Consider the following 20,389-nt stretch of genomic DNA (forward strand, 5'->3'; position numbering starts at 1 on the left):
CACAGTCTAGAATTGACTACACACTACAGACCACAAGCAAGTTTCTCGGAAAGGTTTAGTCATTTTGTAAACAAGAAATGTTTCAAAGCTGAATTATGAAATTAGTTGATATCATTTTTGCAAAAGACATTTCCACCAAGAAGTGTTGTGTAGAATAATGGACTTTTAAGAACATTTCTCAAGCGACCCTGGTGCAACAGCCCCATTACACTATTCAGGAAATGTTACAAGTTGTGAAAGTGTTGAACTTCCACCTTTTAAAAAGTGAGAGCACAGGTGTCAAACTCAAAACTGCAGGGTTTTTTTTTTCAACTGTGTGAAGGGAAACTCATCACAGCCCCACTGGTAGCAAAGCATTAGGTGATGCAACTGAGAGAACAGAACAACTGAGAAAAAGTGTTTAAATGGATTTATTTGAACAAGAATGCACACAGACAGATCACTTTAAACTATTCTCCAAACTTAAAGACCATCTTAATCACAAAACTTAAAGGCATAAATCAAAAGTAAGACAGTGAATATCAATAATGATGTAAAGAATGGAATATAAAACTTTCTTGTAAAAAAATAATCTAATTTATAAAACATTAAATGTCTAAAATAAAGTGCTGTGCAATAACTTGTAACAAACGACACCAGTGCAGAGAGGTGTTAGTTCATCTTGTTCCTGTTAAAAGACAAGCTGCTGTATTTTTAAATCGGCATGGACAACAAAGAGATGACGTTCTGTAAGCACATGCAATTAATTGCAAAAACCGATCGAAGAGACATGAATACATTCTTTAAAAACTCTGGGAGATGAATATGGCTTCAGTTAGGATAAAGTATTATGGGAAGAAAGGTTATGGGAGCTGATCTATGTGGTTTATCAAATGTAAAAAAAAAAAAAGAAGCTGTTTTTTTAACGGGCCTATTAGTTGTTCACTGAAGCCTTATCAGAAATGGTTTTCATGGAAGGGTGGCTGTCATGTGGCAGTTTTCAAGGAAGGGAATGGGAGAAAAGGCTGAGGTATTTCCAGTGATATAAGAACTGGACTGAAAAGCAGTGGCAACGAGTCTTATTGAGTGATGAATCCTCCCCAGAGCTCAGACCTCAACATACTGAAGCAGTGTCGGGTCAATTATTATTACAATTAAAAAAAACAGTTTTTGCCTTATATACAAAATTTCTATTAATGTTTGTATATGTTTCAACAAACTGCTGGACTTATTTCCTGTTTCCTGGCAATAAATAAAGAAATGAGGGTTGGCTCGAGCCCTTTGCACAAATTTCAAACAGTCTATAAATTAAAGTAACAGCCCAAATGGTGGATATGAACTTCCTAATGCAAAATACCATCCCTAAGACACAAAAAGTACTGTGAAAAGCAATTCTGTTGATCTGAGTTAACTGAAAAAAGTAAAGGTGAAATGCCTTGTGTTCAGCAGAACACCAAGCTCAGTGACACTGCAACATTTGAGATTTCACATATGTCAACATGCACCTGCTGCTTTATTAGCTAAACCTGTTCAGTTGCTCTTTGAAACAAATATTTGATCAGCAGGGAGGTTCTACTGAAGCTCAAATCAAGCCACAGAAAGGGGCAGAAGATGAGAGGCCTAAGAGGTTTGAAACAAGGCAAGGCTTTTTATGGCAGTGACACTATTTTAAGTATTTCAGTATCAACAGAAATGATCATACAGCAATCTCAAAGAATAACAGAGAATTGTTTGAAAAGAAACAAACATCCTGTGAGCTGCGGTTCTGAGTCAAAGAGCCGTCAACAAGGAAATTAAAGAAGAATGAGTAGCCCCTGACAAATAGCCAACAGTAACAGGGGAAAAGGATCAGATAGTACCACAGGAGAAGAGGGTCTGGTCAGACCAAGGGCCTGGTCAGTGTTAGAATTTTGGTGTAACAATGTTAGAGCTTTAATCCATTATGTCACAGTTCAGACTGGTGATGCAGATTGAGGTGTGATAGAGCTGGAGACTCACACATCTGCTGCTACTGTGTGATGCTATCATGTCAGCATGAACCAGCTCACTGAGCAATGTTTCCAGCACCTTAATGATGACATCACACAAAAAAACTAGGGTAGCTCTGATAGCAAAAGGGGATCTAACCTGACAAAAATAAAGTGGCAGTGTATTCAACATTCTTTTTTGATATGACACTACTGCTGACATGTTAAGATGTTTACATACAGGAAGTATTGTATGTGCACAAAAATACCACCAGTTTAAAACATAAAGTCATGACCTCAGTATCAGCAAAGATACTCGTAATTCTTTCCAAATTGCCACTTACTGTAAATTAACAGTAGAAACTCTTCACCAGGACAGCGATCACACAAACCCAGACCACAGGGCTCACTGTCCAAACCACCGCCGTCCCCCTCACCTGCAGCTGGTACTGTGCCAGGACTTTTTTGTAACCCATCTCCTCTGACACACATTTGTAATGTCCCTCCTGCTTGTGATCCATGCTGTCAATCAGATGAAGGCACTGCTCCTCCCTTGAGCTGCAGGACATGGAGCTTCCAAGGCTGTGCCAGGTGTACTGGGCATGATGGGACAACATCGGGCACCGCAGGAAATATTTGGACTTAGACGGAAGCATTACCCTGACCACATCTGAATTGAAGTGTGATGGATGCACTGAGAAAAGAACACAAGAACAATTACCGTTAAGAAGTTTGTTTGTTTCCCTTTTTTAACATTAAACAAGTCTGGTCTGTTATTAGCCTTGTGTTTCCAAGCGCCTGGATCCCAGGAGAGAGGAAGATTGGGAGGTTTGACGTATTACACTTTATTTCCACCACCGAAGTTTCAGGGTGCATGATTAGGGAGGCTCTATAAGCAAAAATGCACTGGAATCACCTGAAAACAAGATTTATTATCTATCTACAGAATATCTGTTTCTACAGACTGCTCCTTATACATAGTCAAACACTGTATCTAAAGTACACTTTGAGTTTTTAAGCACACACAGCAGGTTGGTTGGGCTTTAAAACGTTGTGGCTTGGTTGGTAGAGTCATTTCTGTATTTGTACCGCATGTCTGTGTGTTTCACTTCTGGTATTTGTTTCACAACTGCTATAGATTTTTTTCTTTCACATAAATAAAGCTATCACCTCTCTTTAAAATAAACTAAACTAAAATAAGCTCCTACTTAGCATGTGGGAAAAGGGTTGCTACAGTAATAAGGGTAGTTAAGCTTTTATCAAGAAGCTGTGGTGAGATCATGTCTGGTACTGATAACACCTGGGCGGAGACACACTGTGTGCAAGGGCAGATACAAAACAAGACGTGTTAGAAGTTCCACAGTGAAGCTTATGATTAGGCAACAAGTCTTTAGATGCCCCTTTAATATGAGCTGTCATTTCTTCTAATCTCAGCTAACAAATTTGAATTCTTAAAAAATTCCAGGAACATTGACCAAAGAGCAAATTTCTTCTTAAGTCCCACTTTTTACAAGGATCGTGGCAATTTAAAGATAATACATCTCTTTAAATAATAATAATAATAATATAAAAAACAACAGCTCCTACTGAGCAACAGCACAAATGCTTAAATGCTCCAGTAACATGGGGAGTTAAGTTGTTATTAAGAAGCTAATTAAGTGGGTAGTTTGCTTAAAGAGAAAGCAGAACTTGTCAACAGGAAGTCCACTTGACTGAAAAAACAGGTTGTGAGATAAGACCTGGCAAGTTCCTCTTGCATTGGGGGCATAAAAGGGGAAGTTCTTTTTTTTTTTTAAGCCTAGACCTTATTTCTGTTAATAAAATACGTTCATCTACTCACCGATAACAGTTTGGTGAAAGTTGCCGTCCTTCGGAAGATATTTAGATTACTCAAGATCCGTATATATCCATATAAGAATACAGCCTCTAAATAAGGCATTATATTTCACCAATACTTTAAGCCGAATGAATGAACACATACTATTGCACTGATAGCTCAGAGCTGACTGTGATGTTGTTATTAGGGGCTTATGGGGGTTTTCTACACGTGTCTAGTGGGATAACATCATCAACGCGCGCCGCTGCACTCCGGTAAGGACGTCCATCTTATTCAAAGTTGTCTTTCACATCGTCAAAGTCTGATAAATATCCTGCCATGTTGCACAAAACTTGCAGTAGCAAACTCCAAAACTCCAAACTCCAACGGTCACAGAGTAAATAAGCTGTGCTGCAGCAGGGTGCATTGATGATGACATCCAAAGGCGCATTCGGACAGAGAGTTCTAAGAACGCAGTTCTAAGAACTGTCCACCTCGAATTTAGTTATAAGAACTGCCCTTCCCCAGGGGAACTGTTTCATTTTGCATTCGCACATGAGTCAGGGACCTTGCTCGGGACTGATGTGACGCAACCGTCTGCGACAGTGACGTGTTACTGTAGCGCCACACTCAACGACAAAACCGGCGAAAAGTAAGGAGAGAAGAAAACAAAACAACACCACCAAGAAGCTAACATGGAGAGCGAGGAGGCCACCATGTTTATGGTCTGCATGACGGTAATATTAATCATGGACGATCACATCAGGCGTCTAAGATCGAGGCTGGAAGAGCACACAGTGAGAGTCAGGAGATGAAGAATCGAGAAGCAGGCGATACTTCGAAAGAAGGAGAGCACGTGTAAGTTTAACTTATTAAATATGCGCCGGTTGTGTCCGTGTCGTATGAGTAAATATTTCAGACAAGGGGTGTAGCTACCAACCACCAAACACCTACGTCATATGTGTTCCTATGGAACCCAGAAAAGGTCCTGCCTCGGAGTAGGAGCTAAAATGGTTATAGGAACTGAGGGCCGTGATCTCTCGAGTTCCTGTATGTCCGAATGCGTGAAAAAACATTATAGGATTATATAACGGTTATAGGAACTGCAAAAGGTTCCTACAGTGGGAATGCGCCTCAAGTTGACACATGGGTTCTTAGCCACTTTAAGGAACCACCTACCGGCTGACATGCTTCCACAAAAACATTTGGGTTCCAGTTAGGATTTCTTTCTAACAGGATTGTTCCACATATCTATAAGAGTGCATTCATAGTCTTCCAAAATAATAACAACACTTGGATAATGACGCTTCCTGGCAGTCACATTTTGATTTTGATTGCCTGCGGATCAACCAACACAACAAAATTCTTCAAAAAGAGGACACAGCAATAAAGTAAAACAAAATTAACAAGGCAGCACAGGTAAAGGTCACAGGCAAGAGTTGCACTGAACAATTTCAATAATTTTTAACACCTCAGTTTCACTCCACCACAAAGCATCACATCTGTTTCGACTTTGATCTTTCTGTGTTAGAGCAAAACTAAAGGACCAGCAACAGAATCAACACAAGCAAGAGCAGCCTTTACCCCAGATTGTTCCACATATTTCTGAGACTGCTCTCAAGTGGCAGCAACCCAATATATTAGGCAGACATGTTTTCAGAGCACCTACCAGTTACAATAAATTAACCATTAGTTTTGAATGAGAAAAGGAAACAAGGCATTGGCAGAGCATGGCTAACTGTCTATCCTTGTTACCATTTATACTACACTAAACTAACAGCATCTGGTTGCAGTTAAATAAATGCATAAAAGTTTATATTCACGATGAGAACGTTTTTGACCAAATATCCCAAAATTAGTACTTGATTAATGTTTAAATTAAACACTGAAAATACTTGTATGTCTGAAGCCAGTCTAAAAATGTTGATGCTAACACCATAGCAACTCAGTTTTAAAGTGAAAGCAATGTTTAGCTGCTCAGTACACAATATACACTTGTCAAACTTCTCATATGCATGTGAGTCACCTGTATTCCACTGATATTAAAGACCACAAGCAGGAATTCCTAAAAATCTTAGTACCTTGTCTGAGGTGATATGATTCTGATGTCGAGCAGGTGGTATGGTTCCCTCTGACTATGTCCTGATAAGTGCCACTGCAAAAGAAAAGACATACCAGTTATTTAAAGGTTATATTCAAAATTCATCTTTGGGTCACTGGGTCTTTGGACAGGATGGGCATATCACAGCCGCTAATCCTCCTGCGAGTCGTGGATGCAATACATTATCTGGGCACGAAAAACATAACGTTTCAAAATAGAGTTTAAGAACAGGTTGCAGTTAGGATGGGATTTAATTCTCCTGCTGGTTCTCCTAACATCGTGTGTACAATAGACTGCACACATGCCCACATTAAAGCATTCTCGCCAGATCCATTCCTGTACCTCAACTGGAAGCGATATCACTTTATAAATATCCAACACATTTGTAACTCCCAGAACCCCTGAATGAACTTGGGCTCCCACTTCCCAGGAGGAGCACACAACTCCTTCATCTTACAGAACAGCTCCTCGAACAACGAGCAGCTGGTGACGCATGGCACATTGATACGCATCTAAGAGTAAAGACACGAACAATTTTGTGGTCATGAATTTGACGTACAGATTTCTTAAGAAATTATTTAAGAACAACTTAAAAAAGACTTCAGGCTCATTGTTTTTTTTTTGGGTTTTTTTTGTTACTGGAACATAACTAACCAGGAAAGTTTTGGGATTTTTTTCCATGTGAAAATAACATGAGTCACAGAACCTTAGCGTTTGGTTTCATTAACATTATAATAGTTGCATGAATGGTCCACAAAAGTATTTTCTTTTGGTTGTCACATGGTTCATGAGAAAATATTTTCTTTTAAATTTAATATTACTTTTCAGTTGCATGTGTTGCTTTCCCATAAAGTTATCCTACAATCTATAATGTAGGAGCCCTTGGAGAATGTTCCCGTTTGGTTGCATTAATGTTCCCTGATACTTTACATTCAATCAACCTCTCAAAAACCGTGTGACAATATTACAATTAGGCTTTTTAAATGTTAGGAATTTTCAGATCACCGTCAAAATTTAAAGCGCTTAAAACTTAAACTTAGAGATGGGACAAGTTTTTTAATTCACAAAATGAAATAAAGCATTATATTACACATTTGTACCTACATATCTGTGTACGTGTGTTATATTTGAAAATGATTCAACAATTTATATCTCAAAGAAATAAATCAACTTCAAGTAGGTAAACGTTTCCAAATGGGTGTCTCAGGTCTTACTGGATTAAACACACTGACCACTCATCTCCAAGAACGTTAGCACCATTAGCACTGGTTATGTCTAAGTGTGTTCTGTTTTTTCACTTTTTTTGTCCTGACTGTCATTTGTCTGCTGCTGGCCTACAGGCGTGTGAAATATAAGTGCTGACACTTGTACTCTTTATCTGTTGACACATACATTTAAGAAGTGTGTAGTCATGAAGCTATGTTCTATTTTTTTTAAAAATCTGCATTTCTTGCAAAATATGTTTTCTTTGCCTTCCAGCTGAATACTATATATAAGAATGCATTATGACCCACCCTGCATCCAGTTAGTCATTCTCAGTCACCCCTTTCCTTGTGTGGGTTCATGCGATGCATGACTCCTCTCATTTCCTGTCTTACAGAGCCAATGAAAAAATGTTCATCAGTAGGTTGTGTCATTTCTGACTAAACCTGTTGAGACTCAGCCATCTACCACATCACAGTAGATGAATGTGGAAGCAAATGTGGTTTTAGGGTAGTTCTAACTGCAAAAAGTTTGCCCCTCCATACGACACTGCAACAACACAAAGGCTTAATTTTAGTTCCCCTTTCTTTGTGTTATTGTCTTGGTTACAGAGAAAAGAGAAGGCCCTGCCTAATTTCACATCGACTTAAAATGGAGTGAAACTCTAAATGTAAAGTTTGATTGAGTGTTTTTGGTATCATTTCATTCATAGCCAAAAACTTTCCACAACAATAGAAACACTGTCTGTCATCAGACTTTTTCTCAAAATTCCACATTCCACGAGTAAAGATCATGAGATCTGATCACCAGGCTTATGTTTCCCAGTAGTATTGAGTTGCTGAACAGAACAAAAACAAAAACAAAACCCAAAACATGGTATGTCATACAGAGACAAAGTTTCTCATTGTAACTAGCCTTTGGGCTGTTGGGTTTGTTTAAGCATGATATTTCAGGGATCCTGCAGGCATCAAGGCATTATATGTATATGAGGTCCCCGCATACAAAACTTCATGATCATCTTTTGATACACCAGATTAGCCTCTAAAATCATGTTTAATTTCATTTCTACTTGACATGACAAAGAGATATTTGTAATGTCCACAGCAAGTGGGAAAAAAAGAGTTTTTAAAAAGTTTCAAGATTATCGTAAATCTTTACCAACAATATAGTGACTTATTACACACTACCTTTGTCTGTATGAAATGACTGAAGTTCCTCACAGTCCTGTTGCAACTGACAACCTGATGTGATGTACCTTCACATTCTCTATAGTCAAATGCGCTGCATTACAACAAAAATCAATAAATGCATCCTCCTGACTCCTCATTGTAGGATCAAAAAAAGAGTGATGACTGTAATTAAAACAAAATAAAGAGCAGACAAACTTTGACAACTAACTGTCAATATCAATGACTGTTGAAATATTATGGTAACATAATCAAGATCACTATCATCAGAGTTGCTTCATAATGGAATTGAGCTCTCTTCCGCAGTTGTAATGTGCAGTGAATCATGCGGCTTGTGTAAGTCTGATGGCAAAACACACACAGTGACAGTCAGGTGGCGCCTGATTTTGTCACATGTACGCAGTTGGATGGACCTGTGGTGTGTAAATTAAAGGTACCATGTTGACTCTTTGGGCACTGATAGCATTAGGGAGCAACGTTTTAATGACTGAAATCACTTCTTGTGTACATTTTGGACATTTGTAAAACTTGAAGTAGTAATACTGATAATTCTGAAATAGACACGTTCACAGCCAGGAATGAAAAATGATTTTACCCCCTATACCTTATTTCTCCTTTAAGCAGAGCTGTGCAGGGTAGGAATTCAATACAATTCACTTGTTTGTGGCTTGACTGCTACCAAATGAACATGCAGAGTCCTCGGGTCTCTAGTGAGATCTGTACCCTCACATCTAGTTCTGAGGGAATGGATTAAGTTAGTGATGATTATAAGACCAGTTTATGAGAATATGATAGCTAAGTTAATAACTTAAAAAAAAACAAAAAAAATAATGTTCGAGTATTCTTCTAGACCTCTAAGAAAGGTATATTTAGCGTTGCAGCTGGCTTAACTGGCATATGTGGACGTCATTTGAGAGTGACAGGTACAAGAGCTGCCAAAAAATAAAGAAAAAAAGAAAAAGAATCAAGCTGTTGACAACCAAACAGTTATCAAACCTGCACCTTCACAGTAAATTCAATAAAATGATGCTACTGTGGCCATATGCATCTTTTACGCAGCCAGATGTAAACGTAGTTTTTGTTTGTATACAATTTAAGAAATAAAAATTTTATCAAGGTGACTTTAAGTTAGATGGTGCTGTGAGGTCTCACCGTGTCTCTGAGGTGCAGATTTTGTTGTTCCAGCCGCAGTGAGGATCTCTGGATAGGACACATTCCTCACAAGTGTTTCCATATAGGGCACAGTTTGTCACATCAAGTTGGACCAGTTCACTTCTTAAGTTCACATACAGCTTTCCCTGCAAAGTAGAAGATTTTTTTTGATTCAATAAAACCATTATCGCCACATATGCATGGGCAGCAAGGTGTTACTCACAGTGAGGGGGTCAAAGACGAGGCTGTGGATGTCAGTTCTGTTATGAAATGATCTGTACTCAGCGATGATGAAAGAATGACTCCCATTCTGCATCACCTTGTGAATACGTCCATTATCTGATTAAGGAAACAGGATTTAGGACGGATGATGAGACATACCTGACTGCATACACTGCAAACATGTGTCAGCACAGGTGCAGCTACTTTTTATGACTCTCATTTTTCATTTCAAACCTTTTGCAATCATTGTGTCTACATCCAATCCACTCTGTTGCAATTTTAAAAACAATCTGAGCTTGCCACAGTGCTGTACACTTTTTGAGCTACAACAATAGCAAAGTAAAAAGAATAGAACAAAAATATATTAAAGCTTGTCAAACCAATTTGTCCAACAGTAGGTGCAACAAATAATAAGATGTCTTGAGTTTTGCACTAAACTTGTCAGAAGAAAGGGACTTTCATGCAGCCAAATGCTTGGAATGGCAGGATGAAGCAGAATATATTAAGTCGGTTAAAATCTGCTACTTCACCACTAGATGGATGTAAATTTAAAAAAAGCTTATTTAGATCTATTTAAAGTACATTGCCCAAGTACACATTATTTGATGTAGCACGCATAACAGTAGAATAAATAATATTGTGATAAATTATATTGTGGAAGCCATGGATGCCAAGAAATACTGCACTGCCCTTTTTATTGATCTTTCAAAGGCATTTGATACAGTCGATCAGAGTATTTTATGTCAGCGACTGTCTACCATTGGAATGTCAGACCATGCTGTTGGCTGGTTCTCCAACTACCTTTCCGGCCGCAAGCAGTGTGTGCAGTCCGATGGTCTTAGCTCCGGGTTCCTAAACACTTTAAATGGTGTGCCGCAAGGTTCCGTCTTAGGACCCACTCTTTTTATTATTTATGTGAATGGGGTAGGCCAAAACATAAATGCATCTGTACATCTTTATGCTGATGATACCGTCATCTATTGTTGCGCATCTTCTGTCGCCCAGGTGTTCAAAGAACTGCAGTCTGCTTTTGACACCATTCAGATACAATTGTCTCATCTCAGGCTAGTTCTAAATGCAGGTAAAATTAAGTCTTTGTTCTTTTCAAATAAAAAGAAGGTGCCTGCTGTTTTACCCTGTATTATGTCTGCTCAGGGTACCCATATTGAGTCTGTGGCCACTTCTAAATACCTTGGCATAACATTGGACAATAGCCTTTCTTTTAAATGCCATATTGACCAATTACTGAAGAAACTTAAATTAAAACTGGGGTTTTTCTTCAGAAATAGAGCCTGTTTTTCTTTTAATGCAAGAAAACGTATTGTTGCAGCCACTTTCTTGCCACTCCTGGATTATGGTGATGTTGTTTATATGAATGCCTCTGCTCACTCCCTACATCTACTGGATGCTGCATATCACGGATCTTTGAGATTCATAACTGGTTGTAAACCCCTTACACGTCACTGCACTTTGTACTCTCTCACTGACTGGTCTTCACTTTCCATGCGCAGAACCACCCACTGGTATCTGTTTATCTACAAATCAATCATTGGACTACTCCCCTCCTATTTGTCCACATACTTGACACGGAAACAGTCTGATCATAGCCTCCGGTCCCTGGATTTCATCACATTTGCCATCCCCTCAGTCCGTACTGAACTTGGCAAAAAGGCGTTCTCCTATGCTGCGCCTATAACATGGAACAGGCTCCAACAGAAGCTGAAGCTGTCCAGTTTTATTTCATTAGAGGACTTCAAATTACTTATAGGAAGGCTGGTGAGACAGTCAGTGGGGGTCTGCACATGTACTGTACTTAACTAGTTCCTTTTTTCTTCAATTTTATTATTACTAAATATCATATGTTCCTGTTTTGTTTTTGTCTCTTGTACGTTCAGTTAATCTGTAACTTTGTGTTTTGCTGCTGCCTACCTAAAACAGGTCTCTCTTGCAAATGAGACCCTGGGTCTCAATGAGATTTTACCTGTATAAATAAAGGTTAATAAAAAAAATACATGTAAGTGAGGAATTCCAAAACTCTTACAAGGAATTGTATTTTGACTTTCATGTACACTTGTTGGTATAAACCAAGTAGTCTATCAACTGTTGGTGCATGAAAAGCAGACCAAATGCATATGCTCAGATTTATGCATGTATTTTTTTTCCTTTTGTAGAAACAAACATTCTAATAGCACACTTGAGTGAAGCTATTTCAAAAATAGGCCAGCTACTGCTTATTAACCATCATATTTGAGTTTGTCTTGCTGTCATTGAGCTGAACACAGTTTTTTAAATATAGTATCTAAAATCCTGGAGGCAGTCAAGGATGGATGGCACCACTGTTAAAGGTGACATATATAGAAAAAATATTTTTTCTGTTTATGGAGACATAGAGATGAGATGTAACTCTTAGTGTGTGGACTTCAGATGAGGGGAATGTCAGTATCTAGGAAGTAATTCATCATGGTTTATTGTAATTTGTTTTGTTTAGCAGTAGCTAATGTTAGTGGCTTAGGTAATGAAGATGACATACACCAACTTCTAATAAGTTTTTGCAGTAACTTTTTGAATGATTAGCATTATTGTTACAACATTGCTTTGAAAATTGAATGCTTTCTAGTTGGACAGTTACATTCTGTAATTCAGACAACCTGCAGCTGTGTGGTTTTCAACACAACACCAGTTCTCTCCTCACTTTCGTCGTAGGTCTTCAAGTACAGTTATTTAATTATGTTAATATATAAATATTGTTTAAATGCAGTAATTGCTGATACATGTGCATTACTACGAGATCTGCAACAGTTGGTGATCTCAACTTGAAACGAAGGGGTCAAAGAGGTCAAAAACAGGGCTGAGACAGAAGGCACTGTACCTCCACCAACAGGTATTTAAAATGTCCACACTCATTGTATTGTAATGTGTATTTGAGGCATCATTGCAGTCATAGCAGAAGCTAAAGGGAGAATATACAAAGCAACGGAACCTTGTCCTAAAATTAAACTTTTTAGGTATTCGAAAAGTAGAAGAGGAAAAGCTGAGAAGGGAAAAATCTGAGATATGACTGTGTGTTCATCACATCTTTTAATGGGAAAAAAAAATAGATGGAAAATCATTTATTCTCCTTTAGCGTGTGCTCGGTGTTGTTTCTCTAGTTCAGAGAAAGGGTGTGTTATTCTGTGTTTTCCCATATACAAATACTATAGGATATATAACTGTACTATAGTTTATCTATAGAAGGGATTACTTGGTTATGTCAGTGGTTTGCAGCTTAGGTGGCTTTAGAGGTTAAGTTAACAACTGAAAAATGTATCCATCTCATACAGCTTGTCCACTGTTGTGGAACACCCCGTCTTTGTATGTATAAGTAACTCATGAAATTTGAGACTCCTTCAGAGCTACAGCTAACGCTGACATTCTCCTTCATAGAGTACAACTTAAATTTAGGAAACGTTGTTTCACTGTCACTGTGCTTTATCAACAGAAATTTCTACTACAATAACCTGCTCGTCATGTTTTAAAAAGACCTAATGATTGGTCACCAAGGCCAAAGGGCAAAAACAGAACAAACACTTGTCCAACAGATCACAGGAGCAGGGGGAAAAACTGCCACACACCTACACCACACACCTACATTTCCACTTAGATATATTCCTCCTCTCTACAACTCTATCCTACTTAGTGCAGTTCTGATCCTTTAAAAAGCCACATACAAAATACTAGTGTTGAGTTTGTTGAAAAGCTTTTCCTCATTACTAAAAAATAAAGGAAACTACAGTACATTTTCAAAATAACACTGACATACAGTTCTTCTCAACTGATATTACTGAATTACTCACTTAATGACAGGAACATGACTGAAGTATCAACATGGATGTGAGTGTAGCTGTGGTGATTAAAGAGAAGTGGGCCAGCGTTGTTCATAGGCTGCACCCACTGCTCCATCTCCGAAGCCCTCTCAATCCTCCTCAGGATTTCTGGAGAAATCTTGGCGCTATCAGGAACACACTGGAGAAGCAAAATGCATGTTTTAGAATGATCACCAACTGTTCATCAAGTCTTGTCACCTTTAGCTGCTGTCAGGCTCTCTGTTTCTCAAAATATAAAAGTTATCATGAGCTGCCTTGAGCTGACATTAAAAGTGGTTTAAAGCTAATTTAAACACCAGCGTGAAAACAGGCTCTGTAACTCTTAAATAGCACATACCATCCTGGTCCTGTTCATTTCCTCGCCCCTTTTGAATGGGGAGGAAGTGAAGATGTTGTGAATGTCTCCTATTGTGTAGACACACACAGCACTCATGCCCCTGAAGAGAAACACAGCAGTCTATTCAATTTTAGAGGGAAAAAAAGCTGAGTGAACAGGGAGGTGGTTGTGAATGTGAGAAAGAGCTCAGCTTTGCAGAAAAAAAACAAGGGTAAGCAAAAGTCTTAAGTACAGGGAATGTAGCTTATAAAGGCTTCCCAGAAAATGTAAAGTTATTTTTTCTCATGTCACAGTGAACGACCTTTAGTCTGGGTTGTGATTGTTTATGGCGGTTTGCTTAAACTGGTAGTCACATTTAGTGACTGCTCAGGATTGAATAAAGAAAAATACAGCTGATCATCTGGATTATATATTTTAAAAAAAGCCCATGACTGTTTGTACTTTTAAACCGTAACCACAGCTAAGTTTTTATAATGTACTTCATGTTCCATCTTAGATAACATCTCACCATACTGAATATGGTGAGATGTTGCATTCAGCCATACAGTATCTTAAACATGTTTTCTACAACACAGTCATGATGATGGAGTCCTACCATTCATTTCTGAAGAGTGCATAGACCTTGGTATCCTGCCATTGCTCTGCATGCACAGTAGCCACATTTACCAGCTCAGAGAAATGCTGTTTGCTCTCATGGTCTCCACAGAAGAGCCTGGCATTCATTTGGGACGTCCAGCTAAACTGCATGTTGTTCTTGGGACCACCGACATCTGTCTAGAAGCAGCACACAGACAAATCAAGCCCATGAAATGATCTGTGTTTCTATGAAATGTGCTTATTTGTTTTGTTACTGAATCAAATTTTCTCATAACTCTCACCCTACCGTGCAAACCTGGCTCACAAAAGGGAGCCACATTTTACTGTATAACCCTTTGTCTTTGTTTTTCTGCTTGTAGAAAGCGTAAATTCTGTCCTGTGAAGGTTCACCTCCCCTTTGGCTGAGCATCAACCCCATATAGTGCTGCTCTGAAGACAGAGACAAAACATAATTAGTCTCTGACCATTTAAAGAAGAAGGATTTAAGTAAAAAAAAAAGTCCACAAATATCTCTTTTTGCAAATACCTTTATCATGGGCGGCTGGTCTAACTCTTTTTCCCCCAAACTTGTGAATGCCAGCATATTCCCAAGCCCCAGAGGATGTAATGTAGAGGTCTGCATTTTGTCCAGTTTCTGGGACAAATAGTTACACATTTTTAAATATCAGGTGCAAACAGGAGGCATGTGTGCAAAATCATTGTAATACAAAACAAATAAAACTAATACAAAATGGCAAGCACAGTAGAAGAAGATACAATAAGAGCTGAGCTGAGAGAAGCAGGTTAGTGGTTTTGAAAAGAGGACAAATGTTCTGCAAATGCAAACCCTACTAGAGTAAGAACAAGTGAGCCCCTTCAAGGCTGAAATTAGCCAGCATGGAAAACTGGTGAAGCAGAGAGCAGGCACTGATGAGCACAATAAATAATTCCATTTCAGAGAAAACTCACCTATGAGGACTGAGTGTTCATTGTCCTTTATGATATGCCCGTTTATGCTGTTTCCCACGTAATTTGCTTTCTCAGAGGGAACACATTTGGGTGGGTCTTCTGATACCATCTCCAAGAGAAAGCAAATAAATGTTATTATCCCTCATCTGAAGCACAAATGTGACTTAATAATTCACTCTGCCCTACACTTGACACTGTTATCTTATATGTAGTTTTGGAGAAGTAGAAATGCTAAAAATAAACAGGAAGCATTCTGATGCATTTGCTTCTCTTGCAAAAGCAACATGAGGTTGTTTGCAACATACACAAGAAGAAGTGACTTATGACAATGAACACCAGTAAGTGTTCCCAGCTTTACTGCAGTTCTCAGTAATATGTCTCCTACCAGATCACAGCAAACTGTCCTCTTTCGATTGCTTCCACAGACAAACGGCAGCTTTCCCTCTTCCCTCTGGGAAACCAAAGTGATGTTGTAGCTGCAGTCCTAGATGACGAGAGCAAGATTTTACAAATTTATTCTGAAGTGGACAACAAATCTTACCAACTTGGCTGGGGTCATTTTATACTCCTCACCTTGTTGCACTTGTCCCACTGCACCTTTCTTTCTACAGGAGTCTGTAAAGAGACATCAAGCATGAATATTAGTTTGCTGCATTTTGCTGTGAAGTTTAGTTGTGTATATTCAATCCACTAGTTCAGTGTCTCAATTTGCTGTAAACAGTAAAAGTACCTTCTCAGGGTTTTGAAAGTTGTAGAAATTCAGGTGTGTTTGTCCAACAGTGGTGACATTATCCGGCTGTTTGCCGAGAAGAATCCATACTTGTTCATGTTGTCCAGAAAGAGGAAACCTTTTAGCTGCAGTCTCTATAATGGAAATCAACATCTAACTATAAACCAGGCCTGTCATGTGGACTGGGTATGCACAGTATAAACATCTTAGAGTATACAAGAAGATTTACACATTATATAGGGACATTTGTTAGAAGACTGGAGCAAAATTAGGTAAATTCTTTATTTAACTTAATGTGTTTTTCTTGTTGTGCCATGAGATAGATATTTGTATTATCTATGAATTTCCCCAACACTGCCATACCACAGAATATCTCAACTTCTACTTGGAAGAATTTGCCCAAAATCTGTGATACGAAATCCTGTACAGACATGCAGATCCTATACGCAACCTGCTGACATTTTCTGAGGCATTACAATAAAGTTCAACATTTTTTAGTATGAAACATCTTTAAAACTATGAAGCATATAGGTACAGAATATAGCCTTTCCAAGGCTATATCTTGGCTCATTGGTTAGAGTGGGTCATCCAATAACCAGAAGGTTGGCAGTTCAATTCTCACTCAACTGCTACTGGAGGGGTGGCAGTCCACCTCCTTACCATGGCTGAGGTGCCCTTGAACAAGGCACCATGCTCCACCGCTCCAGTGTATATGGAATCTGTCTCTGTGAGTGTGTGACCCTGTGCATGTGTGTACAACAGGTGCCATCCTGGATGGGTTAAATGCAGAGGAGTAATTTTGTATATTTACATGTGTCTACATGACAATAAAGTCTTAATCTTAATTTGGGAGATTGGAAACTCAATTTAAAATACATGCTTACAATTTGTTTGTTTTTAACATCACCCACATTTAGCCCTATTCAAGAATGAATAATTTAAAAGAAAATAAATACCAGTAACACCAATTTACATGTACTAATAATCAGTAATGCTCACACTAATAATCAAAGCCTCAATTTCCTTCATACGAAAACAAGCAATTATCCCAAAAAGTACTTCCAAAAAGTACTATATCTATGACTTCTTGCTGGTTTTGATCATGTGATATCAACATAAAAACAACTAAAAACAACCATTATAAATGCAGCATTTAATAACGAATGTTCACTTCACATCCAGATAGATGACATTTGACTGAGAAAAGTGATTTACAACTTACTTAGACACATCTATTTTCAGCTGTATTTGAATAAGCTTGAGTTTCAAAACGGAAACATGTTTTAACTATTGATTTTATCTTTCATATATATCATTTTTTCTGATTTTATCTATTGTTCTTATTTCCTTCTTTTGTTTAAATTTTAAATCATGCTTTTTATTTCTTCTGTTTTAATGTCTCTGTAAAGCACTTTGAATCACCTTGTTGTTGAATTGTGCTATACAAATAAACTTGCCTTGCCTTGCCTTGCCTTATAATGAAAACTGCTGATCCACAGTTTTTTCTATGGCAGAATATTCCTACAACAAAAAAACACAGTAGATATTTTTTTAGTTTTTAATATGTACTTTTTATTTTGCGTAAGCTACAAAGATTTAACTTTAGAATTAGTCAGTAGAAGTTCAGATGTTCTTCTCTCGTGAAGTCTGTTGTCCGTTCAGCGTTTTTCTTTTTTGTTAATTTTGATAATTTGCACGTGGATATTGACTGAGAAAGGTTTTGGCGGCATAAAAGTTATAAAACGTACTCGTTCGGTTGTCTGATTAGAAGAGAAACGTCTCGTACCTTTTTCCTTGAATACGACCCGCGGTTGGTGCATAGAGTTTGCTGTAGACAAACTATAAACGCAAAATAAAACTAAAAACCTTGATTCCAAGAGGAGCATTTTGGTCCACGGCAGCAAAAAAAAAATACGAGTGTAAAATATACGACTATCTGCTTCCCACCATATGTTACCATGAATGATATGACTTAGCTTCCGTGATGTGGGTGTGTACTTCCGAAGGTGTTGAATGCTATGTGTGCCAAAAATATGTGTTAAACACAACTGTCCATTGTTTAAGTAGTTTTGCCACAGTTAAGTTACTTCAACAATTGTAACAAATATATTGTCATATGTTCAGTGGACATAAGCAGTGCACAGCTGAACATATTTCTGTCATAAATGGAACCTAATGTATTTTGCCAAACTCTGCCAACACTGCTAAACAGCTGATGGACCATGTAAAACATGGTAGCCAAATATGGTAATACACCTTTACAGCTCTGCCTTTGAATAAACATGTGAATGTGCCTGTCTAGATAATGCAAATGTGAATATAGATAATAATGTGTCTGTCCTCAGCTGGTGTCATGTAGTAATCATTGAGCCCTCATAAAAAGAAAAAACAAAGCCAGTAAAAGGAACAAAGTTCACACTCTGAATATCATATTCAGTGCAGACGCAACGGCCAATAACAAATAGAAGTTAAACGTCAGACAGGTGAGCTGTCAAACACAGTCACCATTGAATCTTGAGTAACAAAACCTGTGGGTATCGAGTGAGTCCCAGAGGCCCATCACAGCTGCCTGGTTATAAAAGTCTCGTCTCCATTCTGTCATACCAAAATCTCTCTCTTTTAATATTTTCCTTGTAGTTTGTTCAGATTTGAGTAAAAGACAATTTTGTATTCACATACCGATAACAAGGCTGCTGGGGTTTGTATGTTCTCCCTGGGGATGCATGGGTACTCTCTGGGTACTCTGGTTTTCTCCCACCGCCCAAGAACATGCATGTTCAGGTTAATTGGTGACTCTAAATTCAGGAGTGAGTGTGAGTGTGGATAGTTGTTAGTCTCATTTGTCTCTGTGTGGCCCTGTGAGGCAGGTGTGCCCTGCCTCTCGTCCAATGACAGCTGGGACCTGTGGTTAGAACATCCAACTCTGCTCACTGACCAACCTGCATGTTGCTTCGTATCATTGTGTGAGGCATGGTTGTACAGTGTATGTTAGGTAGAGAAAATAGCGACAAAGTGAGCAACAGTCTGATGAAATAGATAAAAGCAAGTTCGAGTTGTTTTAGATGGTGTGCATTCAATGTGTTTGTTTGCACACAGAGTGTGATCCGATTACCCAGAATCGACATTAGCAACAAATGTGAGCAGCCTCTTAATTCCGTTGGATGATGTGGTGGTGTGCCGGAAAGGAGGTGTCTCTGTGGGATGAACCCAACTACTCTCCTCTGTATTCCCTCCTCTTTGACCTTCACCACTCCCAAAACTCCCCTATGAGCAATCTCTCCTCCACAGTAATTTGATGCATTGTCTGCCATTTGATGTAAATCTATTATATGACGTGTACTTATTCATTTTTTTTATCTGCAGCCTCACAGCTCATAAGTGTTTTCAATTTGAGATGCTTTTCTGTGTTTCTGTGACAAATAAAAAATTGAAATCCTTTTTTTTTAAATCAGGGACACTGAAGATGGATCATATCAGTGCTCAGCTAAAACATCTGCATATCTGGGGGTGTGAACGTGTATCATTAGTGCTGATGAAACTGGCAGTTTACACATCTTCAAAAACATGATTGGTGCTGAAAGGCATATAGAACAGCATATGATCCCATCCAGATTATGTACTTTTCAGGGAAGGCTTTTCTTTTTTTAACAAGTGTAGTGTCTGATATTTACCACCCGTGCAAAGTTGTTTTGGGAAGCGATAAGAAGTCAGATAACTACCAGCTGTGTAAGGGAGTCTCTGGCTAAACCAGGACATTTTGAGAATAACCCAATTAGTTTGTCCAAAAAGAGGCTCAATAGATACGCCCACCCCATATCCTGGCTTTATACTTGGTGATAAGAACATGCAACATCTTCAAGGTCACGAAGGCTACGTTCACACTGCAGGTCTTAATGCACAATTCCGATTTACTGCTCAAATCCGATTTTTTGTTTGGCTTTTCACATTACCTCTTTAAATGTGGCCCGTCTACAGATTGCTGTGTGAACAGCTCACGTTTCTGAAAAGCGCCATCGCATGATGAATTTGTATATCAACAGGAAACATTTTCATTCCATCAATGTACAGATCATATGTGATGCGCAAATACATAAGGCCCCTGGTCTCCCAGAACGCCATCAAAAGAAGAGGGGATGCGACACATGTTCTGCCCCGTCCTAACTTTTTTATGTAGTGTTACTGCTATCAAATTTAAGAAGAGCTCTTATTTTTCATGAAGAAGTAAAATGTCTCTCTTAAACATTTGATGTTTTCTGTATTGTGAACAAACTATCGATTTTGTTTTTA

The 20,389-nt window shown here is 38.4% G+C and overlaps 1 protein-coding gene across 1 annotated transcript; it reads right to left on the bottom strand.

Moving 5' to 3' along the window:
- Positions 1-414: 414 nt before the first annotated feature.
- On the bottom strand, positions 415-18,028 carry LOC140301599 (semaphorin-7A). The gene is made up of 14 exons (XM_072380145.1): positions 17,889-18,028; positions 16,103-16,236; positions 15,946-15,987; positions 15,758-15,856; positions 15,373-15,481; positions 14,951-15,058; positions 14,711-14,853; positions 14,423-14,601; positions 13,828-13,927; positions 13,461-13,629; positions 9,629-9,744; positions 9,406-9,551; positions 5,844-5,917; positions 415-2,640 (listed from the first exon to the last, which is right to left on the bottom strand). Exons 1-14 carry the CDS (start codon positions 17,986-17,988, stop codon positions 2,297-2,299), a joined length of 1,863 nt encoding a protein of 620 aa, XP_072236246.1. The 5' UTR covers positions 17,989-18,028; the 3' UTR covers positions 415-2,296.
- Positions 18,029-20,389: the final 2,361 nt, after the last annotated feature.

The sequence above is a fragment of the Leuresthes tenuis genome, unplaced genomic scaffold (assembly GCF_036924035.1).
Source record: "Leuresthes tenuis unplaced genomic scaffold, fLeuTen1.0.hap1 SCAF_2, whole genome shotgun sequence".
Classification (NCBI taxonomy): domain Eukaryota; kingdom Metazoa; phylum Chordata; class Actinopteri; order Atheriniformes; family Atherinopsidae; genus Leuresthes; species Leuresthes tenuis.